Here is a 15,895-nt window from a genome sequence, read left to right as displayed (position 1 = left end):
CCCAAGTTCAAGATATGTGTCATATTTTGCAAGAATTCATCGTTTAATTAAGTAGAACTTAATTAAAAGAATTCTTTTAGCAGTCACCATGACTGCAGCGTCCAGCCTGGCTCTATAGCCCGCGACGCCTGCGTGGTCCGTGATCTTTTTGGGTAGCACGTATAGGTAATCATCTCGAAAGATGTAGACCTCATAGTGATAGGCATTTCAAATGCGGCCTAAAGCACGGTCTCTGGGCTACTGAACTCGTTAAAGAATTTAGCGCAGCCAGTGCTTAGGACTCCATCACCCTATGCTTTTCCCAAAAATGCAATATCATTTTGCATGAGGACCATTAGTTTCAACTTAATTATGTGCTATGTTTTCCATGCAAACATAAAAGAATGCAAAAACAAAGCAAGTCGAAACTATGTGAATTATAAATGTAAATAAAAATATAATTCACTAACAAAAGTCTATTATATTCATAATAAACAGTCAGGTATGTACAATATATGTAATAGTTTGCAGTCTAAATATCGAATTTAGACGCACTTATACGAGTTAGAATCTGAAATTACATATAAAACAATCTTGTACTGAAATTCAAAATTTAAAATAGTAAAGTAGACTATTCTGGATCCTGGAAAAACGGCCCAGGCAGCCTGCCAGAGGCGGCCCATTTTGGCCTGGTCGCACAACATGGGTGCAAAAAAAAAGGGAGGGGGCGTATGGGCCTGGACGGCGGCCTCATTAGGAGCGGCAGTTAGGGTTAGGAAACCCTAACCGGCCACTACCTTCCCAAACGGCGGCGGTCAGCACCTGGCGGCGGTGGGCGCGACCCCGGTCCCCGGCCTCCCCTGGCGGTCGTACGGGCAGCACCGACGCGAGGCCACTCGGTCCCTCGGCGTAGGCCGGCGCACGCCCGCGGCGGCATGGCGTCCCGGTGACGCTGGCGGCCAGGGCGTAGCTCTCTGGCGGCGCGGGCGCGGCTGTGGGTGTAGCCCCGGCGTCCCACGGCGTGGACACGAGGCGTGGCCGGTGGAGCCCCGGTGCAGCGCGGTCGCGCACCCGGCTCAGGCCATCCCGGCCCAAATGGCGCGGCGGCGCCCCCTGGTGGCCGGATCCGCCCGGCATGGCCACCCCACAAGGGGCGGGCGCAGCTCGGCGGTCCCCCTGCGCAGGCTCGCGCGAACCGGCGCGGCTTCCTGGAGGGCGCGCGGCTCCCTGGTGCGATGAGGGGCGGCGGCTGGGGGGCTTGGGCTCCCTGGTGGCGCGCAGGCGCGGGATCAGCCCGACTCGGGCGGATCGGCTACTGCCACGGCGCGGAGGGTCCGGCCTCGGCGGCTCGGCGGCCCCCAGCCCCGGCTACCTGGCGCGGACGGTCCGGCCACGGTGGCACAGGGCGCGGAGGGTCCGGCCTCGGCGGCTCGGCGGCCCCCAGCCCCGGCTACCTGGCGCGGACGGTCCGGCCACGGTGGCACAGGGCGCGGCCCCTGTTGACGCGCTAGCGCGGTCCCCTGACGGCGGCGCGCGGGCTCGCGGCCCTCCTGCGCGCGCGAGCACGGCCCCCCGGCGGTGGTCCGGTTGCCAGGCGCGGCGAGCCCGCTGTGTCCTCCCGGCATCAGCGCGGGCGTATGGCCCCTCGGCATGGCGGCCCCCTCGACGTGCAGGCGCAGTGGCCCTGTCAATGCGCTGCCCCGACGACCGGTCCGGCGCGGCTAGGCCAGCGCGTGTGCGCAGCCCCGACGGGGCGCAGTACCATGGGCAGGACGCGTGCGAAGCCCCCGCAGAACCCCTGGTGGCCCGTGGCCCTGATCCGGCTTGGAACATGGCCGGTGGCCCCGATGAGCCATGGCCGTGAATGGCGAAGCAACCATCAGAAACAAGAAAGATTAAACAAAATAGTGATAATGCGTACCACATAATCCTTCTGCACATTTCTGTTTCTTAACTTCTGTGAGCGATTCCTTCTCTCAGCAACTTCAACTTCTCTCTGTTTCTCACGAGCAGTGCTGATAACGTGTTAAACTCTATCACAACGCTCAGTGGCAAATGAAGATTAACAGAGACAAAGACAAATCGCTGGGACAATCCTTTATTGCAGAGTAGTGAAGTATATATACAAGAGTTCCCAAGGGGTGTGTCCCTTGGGAAATAACTGTCACTACGACATATGGATGGATTAGATCACATGTATAAAATGTTTTATAACAATGTGAAACCACATCTGTGGAACTTTCAGTGTGTGATGACTGGGTCACTGGTGGAATACCGTGTTTTCTGAGCTGGTCGCTTTCAGTTCGCGGCCAAAGTCGATAGCTCAACTATCTTTTGAGTTTAGCTCCCAGGTTCTTTGGCTTCATTTCAACAAGCCCGATCTTCTTCTGACCTCTAAGGTAAACCTGCGAGGAAACCATTCCCAAAGAGCATGGCACTCTGGAACGGCATAGGTCAGGTGGCAAGCATCGCACAGTTAGCCGGGGTCGATGCCTATGGGCTCATCTCCATGATCGTGGAGGCTGCAAAGACGGTGAAGAGGAACCGGGAGACCTGCCAGCTACTGGCACGCCGTGCAAGGATGATTGGGGACCTTCTACATCAGCTTGAAAGGACACAGCTGATGCAGCACATGGAGACGAGGAACCCAGTGGAGCATCTGGAGGAGACGCTTCGGCATGCGTATGTCCTCATCACATCCTGTCGCAACAGCAGCTACCTATACAACTGCTGTATGGGAGGGAAGCAGGCTGATCGGCTTCGAGAGGTGCAGAATGAGATTACCTTCTACCTCCAACTTTTCCCCCTTGTCAGCTTTGTCGACAACACCCGTACTTGGGAGCGGCTTCTGAGTAGAGCTTGTCCTCTGTGCACAACAGTATGTATTTCGCCGTGTCAATTTTGTAAGACATTGCTGTGTTTCTGAAAGAATAGGTCCTCCCCTGAAGAAAAAAAGATCAGTTTTTTTTTTATAGCCAATGGCATGCTCAAATCTGTTTCTAATTGCAAACTTCACATTTTTAGATTTTCTGTGTTTTTATTTTCTTGTTTCTAGCTCATTGTATTTGTTAGATACAAGCCTACTGAAATTAGGATACACAACCCAAGGCTCAAGGTCATGCCAGTATGCCACCATTGGAGTCTGTAGAAGATGTATAAAAAAATCTAACTCAAAGGAACTTATATGAGCAACATTGTACAATAGCTACATATTATTTCAATAGAAACATGTGCGTAAATCCTCATTTCCATTTACCCTGCTTCATACTAAAATTAAGATTCAAAATGTTGATGGAAGTTTTTTCTGGAATATTAACGTTTTGTAAGATATATGTTATGCACAAAGGGTTCTTATCTGCCATATTTTCTTTTTGTCATCAAGGAAAACATGGATGAGTTACATGCAGCAGCACATCATGTGGAACATGAAGATGGGTACGGTATCCTTTTTCTCTGCATGTCAAAGTTATGGCCTACCTTCACTTCTGCAGTCTGACATTGCAAACATCTTTTGGTTTTCTGGCATATATTTAGTAGTGATATTGCAAACTCTTCTAACAAAACGGTCACCTTGTGATACTTGTTTAGTTATTTTTTGCCACTTTAATAAATAAAATTGTGACCTCATCACTGTATCCACAAACACAAATTGAAATGGCTATTTAACAGCTAAACTCTTGAGTTTCCATTATTCATATATATATTCTATACTGTTTATTTTATGCCCTTCTATGTCAGGATCAGATCAGAGGCCATCAAGGCAACTAAATTCGAAAATCTCGGAAGTCATCCTACCCTAAAACCTGACATAGATCAAATGGAAGGTATGTTATGCACTTACTTGACAGTTATGCAATATTGTTAAGTACGTAGCTACCAAATTTGCAGTATTATGCTTATGCTGTCACCAATTGGGAGTTACCAGGGTAATTTTTTCAACTATGAAGTCTATGTAATTTAGGAATACAATTCACATCAATATATGAGAAATACAAAAAAAACTCGGCCGGGGAGGGAAAGACCGCCCTCCCGGTATTCTATATAAGAAGAGACCGAAACAATGGTCCCGGCCGAGAAAATCCCCGAACCCTGGCCCCCCATCACTAACGGGCCGACGTCAACTGTCCACTCTGCAACGGCCCAACCGGAGAGTGGCGCACAGGACATCGAAACCCGAGAGTGGATGGGGCACAGCGAGGAGATTTTTTTAACCAAGACTGAAAATTCGCTCCCGATAGGAATCGAACCTAGGACTTGGAGGTGCTACTCGGAAGTCCTTAACCGCTAGGCTAGAGGCCCTTTCGCTATATGAGAAATACATATCATAATATATTTATATATATATGCTATCCTTTTCGATAGAAGGTTATAATATAGAATAATATTCTTTAGATAATCATTGCATGAATTATCCTCAAGGGCATGTACAAATCACTGACTTTTCTTAATTCTTGCCCTGTTATTTTTTAAAAGAAAAAATGAATTTAATTAAATGCTTTGCCTCGATTTATCCCTTCCCCAGACGTCACTCATGTGGGAACCTCTGACAGTGGGTTCGCCCAATAAAAATGCCTTGACATTGTGAGTTCTTTGATTATTCAGTATGGATCCATTAAATATGCCCATTTGATTTACAAGACATAGAAGCTTTGAGTCATTGCCCTTGTTCGTTCATACTATAGCAGATCTCCGACTATGTGGATGCTAGATGTCACACACATACTTTTTTGTTAACTTTATGAGACATGTATATACTATACTATGACAAAGTTGGATTTCCTTTGAATTAGGCCAAGTCATGAGGATGGGAGGATTAGTAAATCTCATTGGTGGTACAAAAGGAGCAGAGTTATCATGTTTTACCTTTTCTCATATTTTGGCGGCGACAGACAACTTTTCAGAGAAAAATTTGGTTGGTAAGGGTGGATTTGGTTATGTCTACAAGGTAAGTTTTTCCATTAGGCAACCTATAGTATGATATAAGTTCCTGAACTGCTTAAGTATAACACATGAACTAAAAAAATACCTCTAATGCATTGGAGACTTGGGATAGGCTACTCAAGCGTAGTACCTTGTTTGGTGTTTAAGGGTTAAACCAAAGGATTTGCTCCATGGGCTAACATTCACTTTCATCACTAATTTGTATTATTTGACACCTGGAAATTTTTGAACTCCCTCGTACATATTTAGATATGTTCTTTGACACTGATGCTTACTTTTGTTAGGGCAATCTTATTAATGGTCTTAACGTTGCCATTAAAAGATTTGATGCATGTTCATCATATCAAGGTCCACATGAGTTCAGAACTGAGATTGATGCCATTCCAAATCTTCGACACAAGAACATAATTGGTCTACTTGGGTACTGTGTTCAAGGAGAAGAAAGCATACTTGTCTATGAATATATGTCAAATAAATGCTTGGCATCTGTCATTGCTGGCAAGTTTTTGTTGACTTAATGCCTCTTTCCTCTTTTCTGATCATTGTTCAGCAAGTACTACCCACATATTTCTGCTACAAACGCATTGATGGTTTTTGTAGATGAAACAAAAAGGGGGTTGCTAAATTGGTCCAAGCGTCTTCAAATAATCAAAGGCATAGCAGATGGTCTTGCTTTTCTGCATGGGCATTCTCAGATGTGCATTGTCCACAGGGACATAAAACCAAGCAACATCCTGCTGGACCATGAAATGAATGCCAAGATTACTGATTTTGGTCTGGCATTAATGTTGGCTCCAAAATCGACTGCAGAGGTTCCTGTTTTGGGCACATAGTAAGAGCTTGTTTGATACAAAAATCAAGTTATATAATTAACCATCTTATTTTTTGTTTTCAAGTGTTTAGCATGCGCATTGGCATAATAATCCTCTGCATCATTAGTGGCTATGCAGATCCTGAATATATTGTTACTGGAAAAATCTCGGAGAAGGCAGACATATATGGATTTGGCATAGTACTTTTTGAGATAATAAGTGGAAGGTCGATCCATTCTTATATGAAGGCAGAGGGCACTCGAGAGCTACCATACCCTGCTTATGTAAGTATTTGCCTTGCCGCAGTAAGTTGCAGCCATGGACCCTGTATATTTGCCTGCATGTAGTATTGTTTCCGTGCGCAGGGCCGTATAGTATAACCTCCTTTGTCCGTCCGTCCGTTTCCTTCAATTATTAAATATGTCTCTTTCATTATGTCATTGATGAGTGGTTTTCTTATAATCTCCAAAGTCACTAATGCTAACAATATGGAATTCTCGCTATTTCTTTTTGTTTCAGGCACACAAATACAACCCAAAGACGCTGCACAAGCTTGTTGATCCATTGTTGCGCGTGGACGAGCATGAACGGGCTCAGATTATGGAATGCGTGAGGGTGGCGCAGTTATGCGTTGACCATCGTGCCAAGCATCGGCCTGTGATGTCAGAAGTTGTCACCATGCTTGGCATGGCAGCATCAAAGGGATAGTTGTAGCTTTGCAAGACCCACAAAGGGATAGCTGTGAATGATGCAAGTGTGAACTAATTAATGAGCTCTACTCAACTATTTTCCCCCTTCTCATGCATGATTGTGTAAACATCAGGGAGATTAGTCAGTGAAATATTTGGCATGCACCTTACTTGAGCGCTGTGGCTAATAAATTGTGGTTGGCTGGAATGCAAATTGCTCCATGGTGTTGTTAATTTGGTCTAAGCTGGAGATGAAGTGACTGACTCCATGGGCATGTGGTTCACCTCCCTGCTGGTGGTGGACGACAAATATCAGGCTGGCATTCACGTAGAATGTGCGGCAAAGACTGATGACTGATGAGTGATGACTGGTGAGGAACCAGACAAATGATGAGTTGAATCTTTCAAAGTTTGACAGTTCAGTCTCCAATTTTTTTTTCTCAAATCATTGGTACTGTGTACAAGCTTGAAGCTTCCTGGAAACAGCCCCTCCTCCACGGGTTTGTTCAACCATGTGAGCTTCCACACCAGTACAGGTCATCAGTGTCTTGGACTTTCTCTGCCACTCCCAGACCTTGGTATCCTTTTTAAGGGCGCTCATTCTGTCATTCACCACACCTGTCTCGTTCCTCACTACCACAGGTCCAAAGCAAGCAAGAAGAAACGAAGGACGATAATGGCTCTGGTCGGGCAGGTGGCGACGGTGGCGCAGCTGGTGGGCGTGGACGCGTTCAGCCTCATCACGATGATCGCGGAGGCGGCGCAGACGGCGCGGCGGAACCGCGCCGTGTGCCGGCAGCTGGCCCGGCGCGTGGAGATGATCGGCAGCCTGCTCCGGCGGCTGCGCGAGCAGGACGACAACGACGACATGCGGCTGCTGCGGCACGCGGAGACGCGCGGCCCCGTGGAGGCGCTGGAGGAGACGCTCCGGCGCGCCTACCTGCTGGTGCGGTCCTGCCAGCGGCGCGGGTACGCGTTCCGCTGCCTGATGGGGGCGCGGCACGCGGACGAGCTCCGCGAGATGCAGGGCGAGATCGGCTTCTACCTCGACCTCTTCCCCCTCATCAGCTACGTCGACTGGGCGAGGCGTCGCGGCAACGGCAACGGCAAGGCCGCCTGTGGTGACACTCGTTCTTTGCAAGAGGTACCTGCTCACAACTGCTAGTAGCAGTAGTGGGTTTTGTTCTCTAATCTCTACTATAGTACGTGTATGTATGGATCAGCTCATGTTTTTTTTTTGGCATTTCTGTTATGTGTACAGGCACCTATGGTAAGACCATGTCTTGTGCCGTTCCTGTTTCTCTCGCTCCTGCGATGGATGCAATTGTTCAGGGAGTACGTCATGCACCTGCTCTGCTTATCAGCTTATGTTTACTGACGTGTGTATCTGTGAAATCATTTTGCATGTTAATTTTCATTAACAATGATCTAGCTAGCTAGCTAGCACCTTAATTTTCATTGCTGGGAAACAAGCTAGCTAGCTACTAGTATGCAGCTGTTGTTGGTCCTCTGTTTTTCGGACTACTATCTGTCGAGTTCAGGTGAAATTGCCTTTCTTTTTTGAACCAGATTAAATAGGTATGTTGGAATAATCCTATTTTTTTCCTCTTGGGAACGCAACCAGCACACGTTCATCAGGAGTGTTTCTGTTTGGCCTGGCTATCTGTTTCGGTTTGGATACATACAGATAGCTTACCTTCTTGGTTCATCAGGAGTGCAAAGTTGCAGGATCTCAGGCGGCGCTGACGATGACGCAGCAGCCCTGGAGCCTTCCACGGCCGAGCAAGGACGAGTAGGAAGGAGGGCCACATGCGTCGTGGCCCCGTGACACCTGCTTCACGTTCTCTCAGGTTCCGGCCGGATTCGACAAGCTCTCTTCTCTATATACATTCAGTATACCTGTCTGTCAACCTGCCGTAATCTCTTGCTTCTTAATATAATGATACGTAGCTCTCTACTGTGTTCCAGGAAAAAAAATCTGCAAAAAAATCTGCAGTAATCTAGCTCGTCCTCCCCGTTCACTATTTCACTGTGGTCTTGCCCTCATGCTCGGCCTCTGTATCTCCAGATTTTAATTTTATGACGCACAGCGAAAAGCCCAAAAGGAGGGGGGGGAAGATGCTGTCGATACAGATCGTTCGATCCACACGGGAAGATCTGAAGCATGAGAGCATGTCTGAAACAGTCGAGATGTCAGACATGTCCTGCCGCCATTTTATTTTTTACCCGCTCATGTACGGGGGTTATTTTTTTTTCGTATTTCTTTCCTCAGCGGCGCTGCAGAATAGAACCGATCGAGGCGGAGTTGTCTGTCATCTCATCATCTCTCAGTAATATTCACACGCGCTGCGTCTCTCCCAAGGGCGCCGCCAACTTGTACATATAGCAGCATTTTTTTTTGGGTTTTTTTAAGATGGTGCCCTCGATTTTGGTGGTGTGCTCAGTTTTACCCTCAGTGGTGTTTTTTGCTCAGTTTTGCCCTTCTGTTCTATAGCACTGGAAGGGCAAAACTGAGCAAAAAACACCACTAAGGGTAAAACTGAGCACACCACCAAAATCGAGGGCACCACCTTAAAAAACCCTTTTTTTTTTGGTTCTTCACGAGGCAAGCTTATAAAGAGATTCCTGGCGGTTTTGACACATTCTGCTTTGGAATAAGCATCTACTCGCTACGTCCCAAAATAATATTCACTTAGGGTCCAACCTCCTTTTAATTTATAATTCATTAGCTCAAGCACTTTTGCATGATGTGCCGCCACATTGCTGATAAAAAAAGAAGAAGAATGCACCCAATCAACTTCTCCATTTATTTACTAGATTTTGGGCACCAAACCAGAGGTAGACACAATTGAAGAAGGTGAGGCTACTATCAACGACGACACTGGATGCGTTTGGTTGCGGGATAGCTTGGGACAGGTAGAAAAGAGACGTCCTATCTCGTTCCTCTAATTTTGAGGGACAGCTAGGATCAACACTGCAATAATCCTATCCTAACCCCTGACTCTAAACTAAACAACCTTATTTAAGAGATCATTCTATCCCATTCGTTTTATCATTACAACCAAATATACCCTAAGTGTGAGGCGGAAACATCAGTAGCAGGAGCATCTGGAAGGTATAAAAAAGAAATGGGATCAACTAATGCTGCTGAGGAAGCATCAGAAAGAAGGTCAAAGGTAAAAAGGAACTGGTAGAAACTCTTTTTTTTTTGTTATCTAGAAACTGTTACTAGAGGTGGGCATCTACTATTTGCCGCCAATGAAAATTAGATTTGTCCACCTCTGAAAATGCTTTCGCTAGTAGCGCACAATAACTTTCTTGTGCTTTTTTTCTTTTGGAAGAGAATAGAAAAGCTCTCGATCTTTTCCCAATGCAAGAAAACACATATTCAATCTCGCATTCTTTGCTGTGTGCACGTCTATACCAAAATAATGTTTTTTTTTTCTTAGACCTTTATCCTTTAACACCATATGTTTTTGTTGTCCTTGAAAATCCTAAAAAAAGTACACTTTCAAGCATGCAATAAACCATTCCAAACCCCATAGGCTATTTAATTAAATTGTAGCTTTATTAATATGGAAAAAAATCTGGAAACCTTTTTAAATTAAAATTAAGCATGTGTTGTGATTGAGTACCTTGCGAACTCCACCTATCATGATATATTAATTAGTAGAGGTGGGCTTTGAACTGGGCCTTTGGCATTGGAATGAAGAATGGGACATTATGAACCGGGAGGACAGATATGCGGCCAGAATGTTTGAATCTCTATCTTCAGTGCTTATAGAAGTTACATATTTCAGCAAAATCAGCCACCCTGTGCCCCATGGTTGCAGGTTGCAACAAAGTAGCGGAGGGAGATAGCTCGAGATGATACATTTTTGCGCCATATGTGGAAGAAAAATCTAGACTAATGTATAGTCAAGTCAAGCAAAAATTTGGATGATGAATATCTGTAGCGGCCAGCAGCCCAAGCACAGGAGGACATATCATATGTAATGTGAGAGCACCACATAATATAACTGAGTACATGACACACACACACATGCTTCACAAGATTCAAATACAAAATACAATCACACCACGTCGAGGGTTGCATAGATTTAGCTCGACGTCCTTATTCATCTTTGCACTACACACATGCATGCATAAACATGCATGGCTTGGCCATAAACATGAACATAGATACGGCTACCTCCACCATCCCAGAATGATTGAAACGATTGAAACAGAGACAAGTGATGAGCAACAAGGCAATCTAGTTTCCTCCACCCCCACCTCCTCCTCCAGTACCACCACCACCACCGCCTCCACCGCCGCCACCTCCGCCGCCGCCGCCTCCTCCTCCTCCTCCTCCACCTCCACCTCCACCGCCCCCTCCACCTCCGAGAGACTGGTGGAGTTGCTGAGCAAGTATCCTTGAAGAAGCCATTTGCCTAGCTGGAATATGGCACACTTGCTGATGGCCAAAGGGGGAGAGGGGGGAGTATTTATAGTGTTAAGCCAATGCATAGGATGATAAACTATTTGCAAATTCAATTCATTCTAGGTTGATTGATGGTTAAACTAACTTGACTAGACCAGAGATAAAAGAAATGCACAGCAGAACGCTGAGGTTCAAGTCCATAATTAACCTAGGAAATTAGGTCAATAAGTAAACTATATCACAGGCTCTTTCTACAACTTCACGCTCATATAAACCACTGTATATCTGTATAGCAGACGTGGATTAAAGTTTATGTAATGAATTTTCACCTACCGCAAGAGGACTCGTCAACCTACTACCAAGCTACTACTGGACAAAGCTCAGCGTGCAGAAGCCTAGCTAATAAATGCAATAATAAGTAAAGGAGGCTAGAGCAAGAGGGTGCAAAACTCAGCACACAGTATGTCTTTGGAGTTCTCATCAGGGTTTTGGTTGTGCCCAAATAGCTACTAAAGATTAGATCAATTCCAAGTTTTTCTTATTTTTTTTGTGGTGTTCGGAATGAGTACAATCGGCAAAGAGTCCGATTCTGATAGTGAATATATGCCGTGCTAAAAGGATAAAGAAAATAAGTGTCGCAGCAGGGTGGTCCCAGACGGCTCTGCACGGCCGAATTTTTTGTATTTTGGTCCTTCATTGGAAAAAAAAATTCACGTTTGGACCATAGAAAATTTTAATGTCAGTTTTGGACCCTTTACTCGGCGCCGTAGCCTGTGGCGCCGAGGTAACACAGCTCGGCGCCATAGGCTATGGCGCCGAGGTACGTGCTGCGTTGGCACAAACGAACGTCGTGGCGCCGACGTGGTACCGAGCTCGGCGCCATAGATCTTGGCGTCGAGCTCTGTTCTGTACAGAAAACTTGTCTAGCTTAGTTGGTAAAATACAAGGCTCTTAACCTTATGGTCGTGGGTTCGAGCCCTACGTCTTGATTTTTTTTGCGTGTGCCCTTTTTTTTTTCCTTATGCTCACTTGCCCTTCAAAATTTCTCTCATGTGCTTATCAGTAACCTTCACATTTGCAATATAGGGTTACTGATTCGCAAAACATGAATATCGTGTGACCTTCACGAATCGTGGGGTGAGGGCAAAACATGAATATCGTGTGACCTTCACGAATCGTGGGGTGAGGGCAGCACTTGTAAATCCATGGGGGCAGCAAATATTCCATCACTTGAGAAGAATGAACAGTGTTTAGAAATACTTCACTTGACCTTTCATCTATGTATGTATATACAGCAAACGATGGAGAGCCACAGCAGTATTAGAAAAAAAATCCTTTGTGCTGGCTTGTTCCTTTGTACCAATCTGTTGCCATCTACTATGCTAATGGCGAGAAGTCTGAATGAACAGATGCATATTGCTTGCTTGGGATTGAGCCTGGGCTCCCAATTGATAACTGGCTATGATAGGCAGGTAGCTCTAATCACACCTTTGTGGGTTGTGGCTAGTGCCAACTTTTAGTACCATATCATTGCAACTGAAAGTTTTTTTGATGCATTTGTGCCTTTACGAGTCATGCGTCAAATATCACTTTAAAAAAAAAGTATGGATTTACTTGCTTGCACATTTGCAGCTACATTTTTTTTGAAGAAAAACATCTAGACCATCTGTGGTCATCATCTTGGCTGCCTAGACACTAATTGTAGGGTGGCTGTTTGTCTAGCTCTACTATCAAGCATCTAGATGACCATAAATGCTCCCCACAGTGGGTAATATACAGCTGCTGTGCTCGCCGGATAAAAAAAGCTGGACGAATAAACAAATCAATCACAAAAATAAAACTGGATGAGAAATAAATCTGAACGGACAAATTAGCGACATAAACGAAGAATATGGACAACAAAAAAATAAATAAGTAACAAAGACAAAAAATATTAAAAAAACGCCCACCGTGGAGCTCGAACCCACAACCATAAGTTTAAGAGCCTTGTATTTTACCAACTGAACTAGACAAGTTTTTTATATAGGATGTAGCTCGGCGCCAAGATCTATGGCGCCGAGCTCAGTACCACGTCGGCGCCACGACGCCCGTTTGTGCCAACGCAGCACGTACCTCGGCGCCATAGCCTATGGCGCCGAGCTGTGTTACCTCGGCGCCACAGGCTACGGCGCCGAGTAAAGGGTCCAAAAATGACATTAAAATTTTCTATGGTCCAAACGTGAATTTTTTTCCGATGAAGGACCAAAATGCAAAAAATTCGGTCTGCACGGCCGCCGGCGATCTATCGACCTTCACCCCACCGTGCATGCACCGTACCAGATCACACGTGAGAGCTAGTGCAGATTCCACTGACGATGAATGTGTGCATGGTCCCAGATCACTGCATCATGCAAGCCTGGACGGCTGGACCCCTTGAGTTAATGACTACATTTATAGGACGTAGGGACGATGCTACCATGATTGTGGATCGATCTACTGAATAACACACATGTATAGGACCATGTGTCAGCTATTAATAGGTCATTATTCTCAATGAGAGTTTTATGATAATATGCCGCATAAGATTTTCGATGACATGACACTGCATTTATTATCAAATATGTAAAACTAGTTTTATCGTCATGAAACCGTGTCCATCTGTTTTCATGGTATTAGGCTATCTCCGGTAGATCCCTTATTTTATATCTCATATCTCATCACTTATTTCAAACTTCACTCTATAAACATTATCAAATAGTGTCATCTACAGTTTCGCGTCCCCTTCTTTACATTGTCCACAAGAGATAGTCTTAGAAAGCGCATGAAACCACCACTGTAAGCAATTTATATTGCGTTAGTGTCACACCCGGATTTTAGGGATCCAAAACCCGGGCGCGAACATAATCACCAGGTGTGCTGGGACCAAGTCTCACACATATGATGATTCATGGCACAGGATCGAATGTCACATCTTTACTATATAACAGGAGTTCTATACAAAATAAATAAATAATTACATCAAAAGGAGACAACGGTCCAGCAACCCAAAGTTGACTGGGAGACGACGGCCTAGACCACTCACGAACTTGCCACAGCATCCTCCATGCGCCTCATCCTGCGGTACCTGTTCTTGACCTGTGGGGGGGGTGTGAGACAGCAAGAGTGAGCTCACATACGTTCATCGCTCAACAAGTTGTGGGGAATAATGTGCATGAACTCGCCAAAGGCGGGAGCTCACGTGAAGTGTAAGGCTTACCAAAGAGGATGGTTGAAGCTGAGCATTGCTTTTAAAGTTGGTCAAAATTTTATTAGCAATTACTAAGTATAAGTAAATACCAACCCAATTAAGTAGTAGAACAAAAGTAACAACATCACCTGCGATGCAATGCATATGACAAATTGAGTTTAGATTCCATAATTTAATCATGTGAGGGTCCGAGCTGCTCATGACCGTGTGCACGGCTAGTATACCAGTTTTACACTCTGCAGAGGTGGCGCATCTTTACCCACAAGTCATGTTACCCATCTGCCAAGGGATCGCGACTTCCCATACACCTCTACCGAGGAGGCGAGGCAGGGTAACACTACGAGGCCTTTACAAAGTTCCACTAGCTTCAGAAAACCCGCTACAGTTTATAGGAAGCTCCAATGCAGGAATCCCTTGCAGGACCGCCATCGCAGCAAAATCCTCCCGAGGGCCTCCCTACACTGACCACTCCCCTACTGCCCTTGCCCCTTTCGGGTAAGGTAGTCCTCCACTAGCTTTCCTAATTAATCAGCCAAGGGCGTCCCATTAAACCCTTGTGGTAGCACTGTTTTCCCGGATGGTCGCTCCATGTTCCAATTAACATAATGATCTTATCATGAACAGTAATAATAAGCAGATAATAAAAGTGTGATCATGAATAATTTATCTTCATACCCAAAACCACATAAGGCACTAGCAAGTACTACCCAAAAAGTTCAGTGGTAAACAAGGTATAAAGATAGACAAACTAGGGTAACCTATTGGGTCCCATCAGAATTAACCTATGCAGATCATTATGATTAATTAGAACATGAGTGGGTGGAAAGAAGTGATCAAGGGCACAACTTGCCTGAGACTTGAGATTCCAGGTACCAGGATGATCTTCAGATGACTCGTGTCCTCACGCTAGTCGTAGCAATACAAACAAACATTATATAGGCAAAATTAACATTACACCAAACATAAGTACAAATTGTATAATAATAATCTACGCGTCGCCACGAGATCGTGGGAACAAGAATTACTAAATTCGGAGTTACAGTTAGAAAGTTATGATTTTATGGAGTTATTGAGTACCTAGAATAGATTAATTCGAATGGACAATTTTAATTCAAGTTTCATGGCTAAACAGTGTTACTGATTGGTAGACAATATTAAAATAAAATTATTGCAACTGGAATGACTCAATTTGAAGTTAAAATGAGAAAGTTATGAATTTCTAATGATTTTATGTGTTTTGTACAAGATTAAATAGGATATAAATTTTAATGTGATTCTCCTGTAAAAACAGTGGTACTAAAGGATGAACAATAATATTACAAAATTATATAAATTGGAATGAATTAATTTGGATATAATATGAATTTTCTATGAATTAAACAAGTTCTAACAATTATTTTCACATTAAAAATCATTTTCTAAATGATTTTCCCATTTTTATTATCATCTGGACCGAGCTACTAAAATCAGAAAGTTTAGGGTTTACAGCGCAAGAATTCTGTGACTCAGCGCACATCAGCTATGGACCGCGGGTTTATTTTTAATAAAGACAAGGGCTCTTTTGCAATTAGTACCGGCCGAAGGGGTAACTTGTGTTTTGAACCGTTGGATTTCCCATCAATGGCTCTGATTAGATCCAAGACTCTCGAACCGGTATGCGACTACAACCGCACGATCGCGATCTAACGTACAGGATTCATTGGACCGAAACGTTATCCCCTGGTTTAATTCGGCCCGTTCATCAGTCAATCAACGGCCCCACAGTAATTCCTTCCCCAGATCTAATCCCCCTCATCCATTCACGATCGAACGACAGGGAGCCGTG

At 45.0% G+C, this 15,895-nt stretch overlaps 3 protein-coding genes across 9 annotated transcripts; all 3 read left to right on the top strand.

Moving 5' to 3' along the window:
* Positions 1 to 1,620: 1,620 nt before the first annotated feature.
* LOC100272597 (uncharacterized) lies at positions 1,621 to 6,629 on the top strand. Of its 2 annotated transcripts, none has more exons than XM_008678526.4 (8): positions 1,621 to 2,857; positions 3,362 to 3,414; positions 3,718 to 3,803; positions 4,770 to 4,924; positions 5,205 to 5,418; positions 5,521 to 5,752; positions 5,860 to 6,016; positions 6,252 to 6,629. In XM_008678526.4, the coding sequence occupies exons 1-8, from the start codon at positions 2,411 to 2,413 to the stop codon at positions 6,438 to 6,440; spliced, it is 1,533 nt and encodes a 510-aa protein (XP_008676748.1). In that variant the 5' UTR covers positions 1,621 to 2,410; the 3' UTR covers positions 6,441 to 6,629. The 2 variants fall into 2 exon arrangements, with proteins under 2 accessions (XP_008676748.1, NP_001346591.1); NM_001359662.1 differs by having other exon boundaries at positions 2,136 to 2,857; positions 3,724 to 3,803; positions 6,252 to 6,627.
* Positions 6,630 to 6,732: 103 nt separating this feature from the next.
* Positions 6,733 to 8,802, top strand: LOC100279975 (uncharacterized). 6 transcript variants are annotated; one of them, XM_035966873.1, is made up of 5 exons: positions 6,733 to 6,935; positions 7,064 to 7,565; positions 7,683 to 8,271; positions 8,390 to 8,416; positions 8,490 to 8,802. In XM_035966873.1, coding segments are annotated over exons 1-3 (621 nt in total). In that variant the 5' UTR covers positions 6,733 to 6,933; the 3' UTR covers positions 7,800 to 8,271; positions 8,390 to 8,416; positions 8,490 to 8,802. The 6 variants fall into 6 exon arrangements, with proteins under 6 accessions (XP_035822766.1, XP_035822765.1, XP_035822767.1 ...); XM_035966872.1 differs by lacking the exon at positions 8,390 to 8,416; XM_035966875.1 differs by lacking the exon at positions 8,390 to 8,416 and having other exon boundaries at positions 6,923 to 6,957.
* Positions 8,803 to 10,411: 1,609 nt separating this feature from the next.
* LOC100501437 (uncharacterized) lies at positions 10,412 to 10,864 on the top strand. Its single transcript, NM_001196152.1, has one exon. The coding sequence runs from the start codon at positions 10,449 to 10,451 to the stop codon at positions 10,839 to 10,841; it is 393 nt and encodes a 130-aa protein (NP_001183081.1). The 5' UTR covers positions 10,412 to 10,448; the 3' UTR covers positions 10,842 to 10,864.
* Positions 10,865 to 15,895: the final 5,031 nt, after the last annotated feature.

Source organism: Zea mays, chromosome 4 (assembly GCF_902167145.1).
Source record: "Zea mays cultivar B73 chromosome 4, Zm-B73-REFERENCE-NAM-5.0, whole genome shotgun sequence".
Classification (NCBI taxonomy): Eukaryota; Viridiplantae; Streptophyta; class Magnoliopsida; order Poales; family Poaceae; genus Zea; species Zea mays.
The sequence above is the reverse complement of the archived record's forward strand: the minus strand, read 5'-3'. Positions and strand labels throughout refer to the sequence as shown.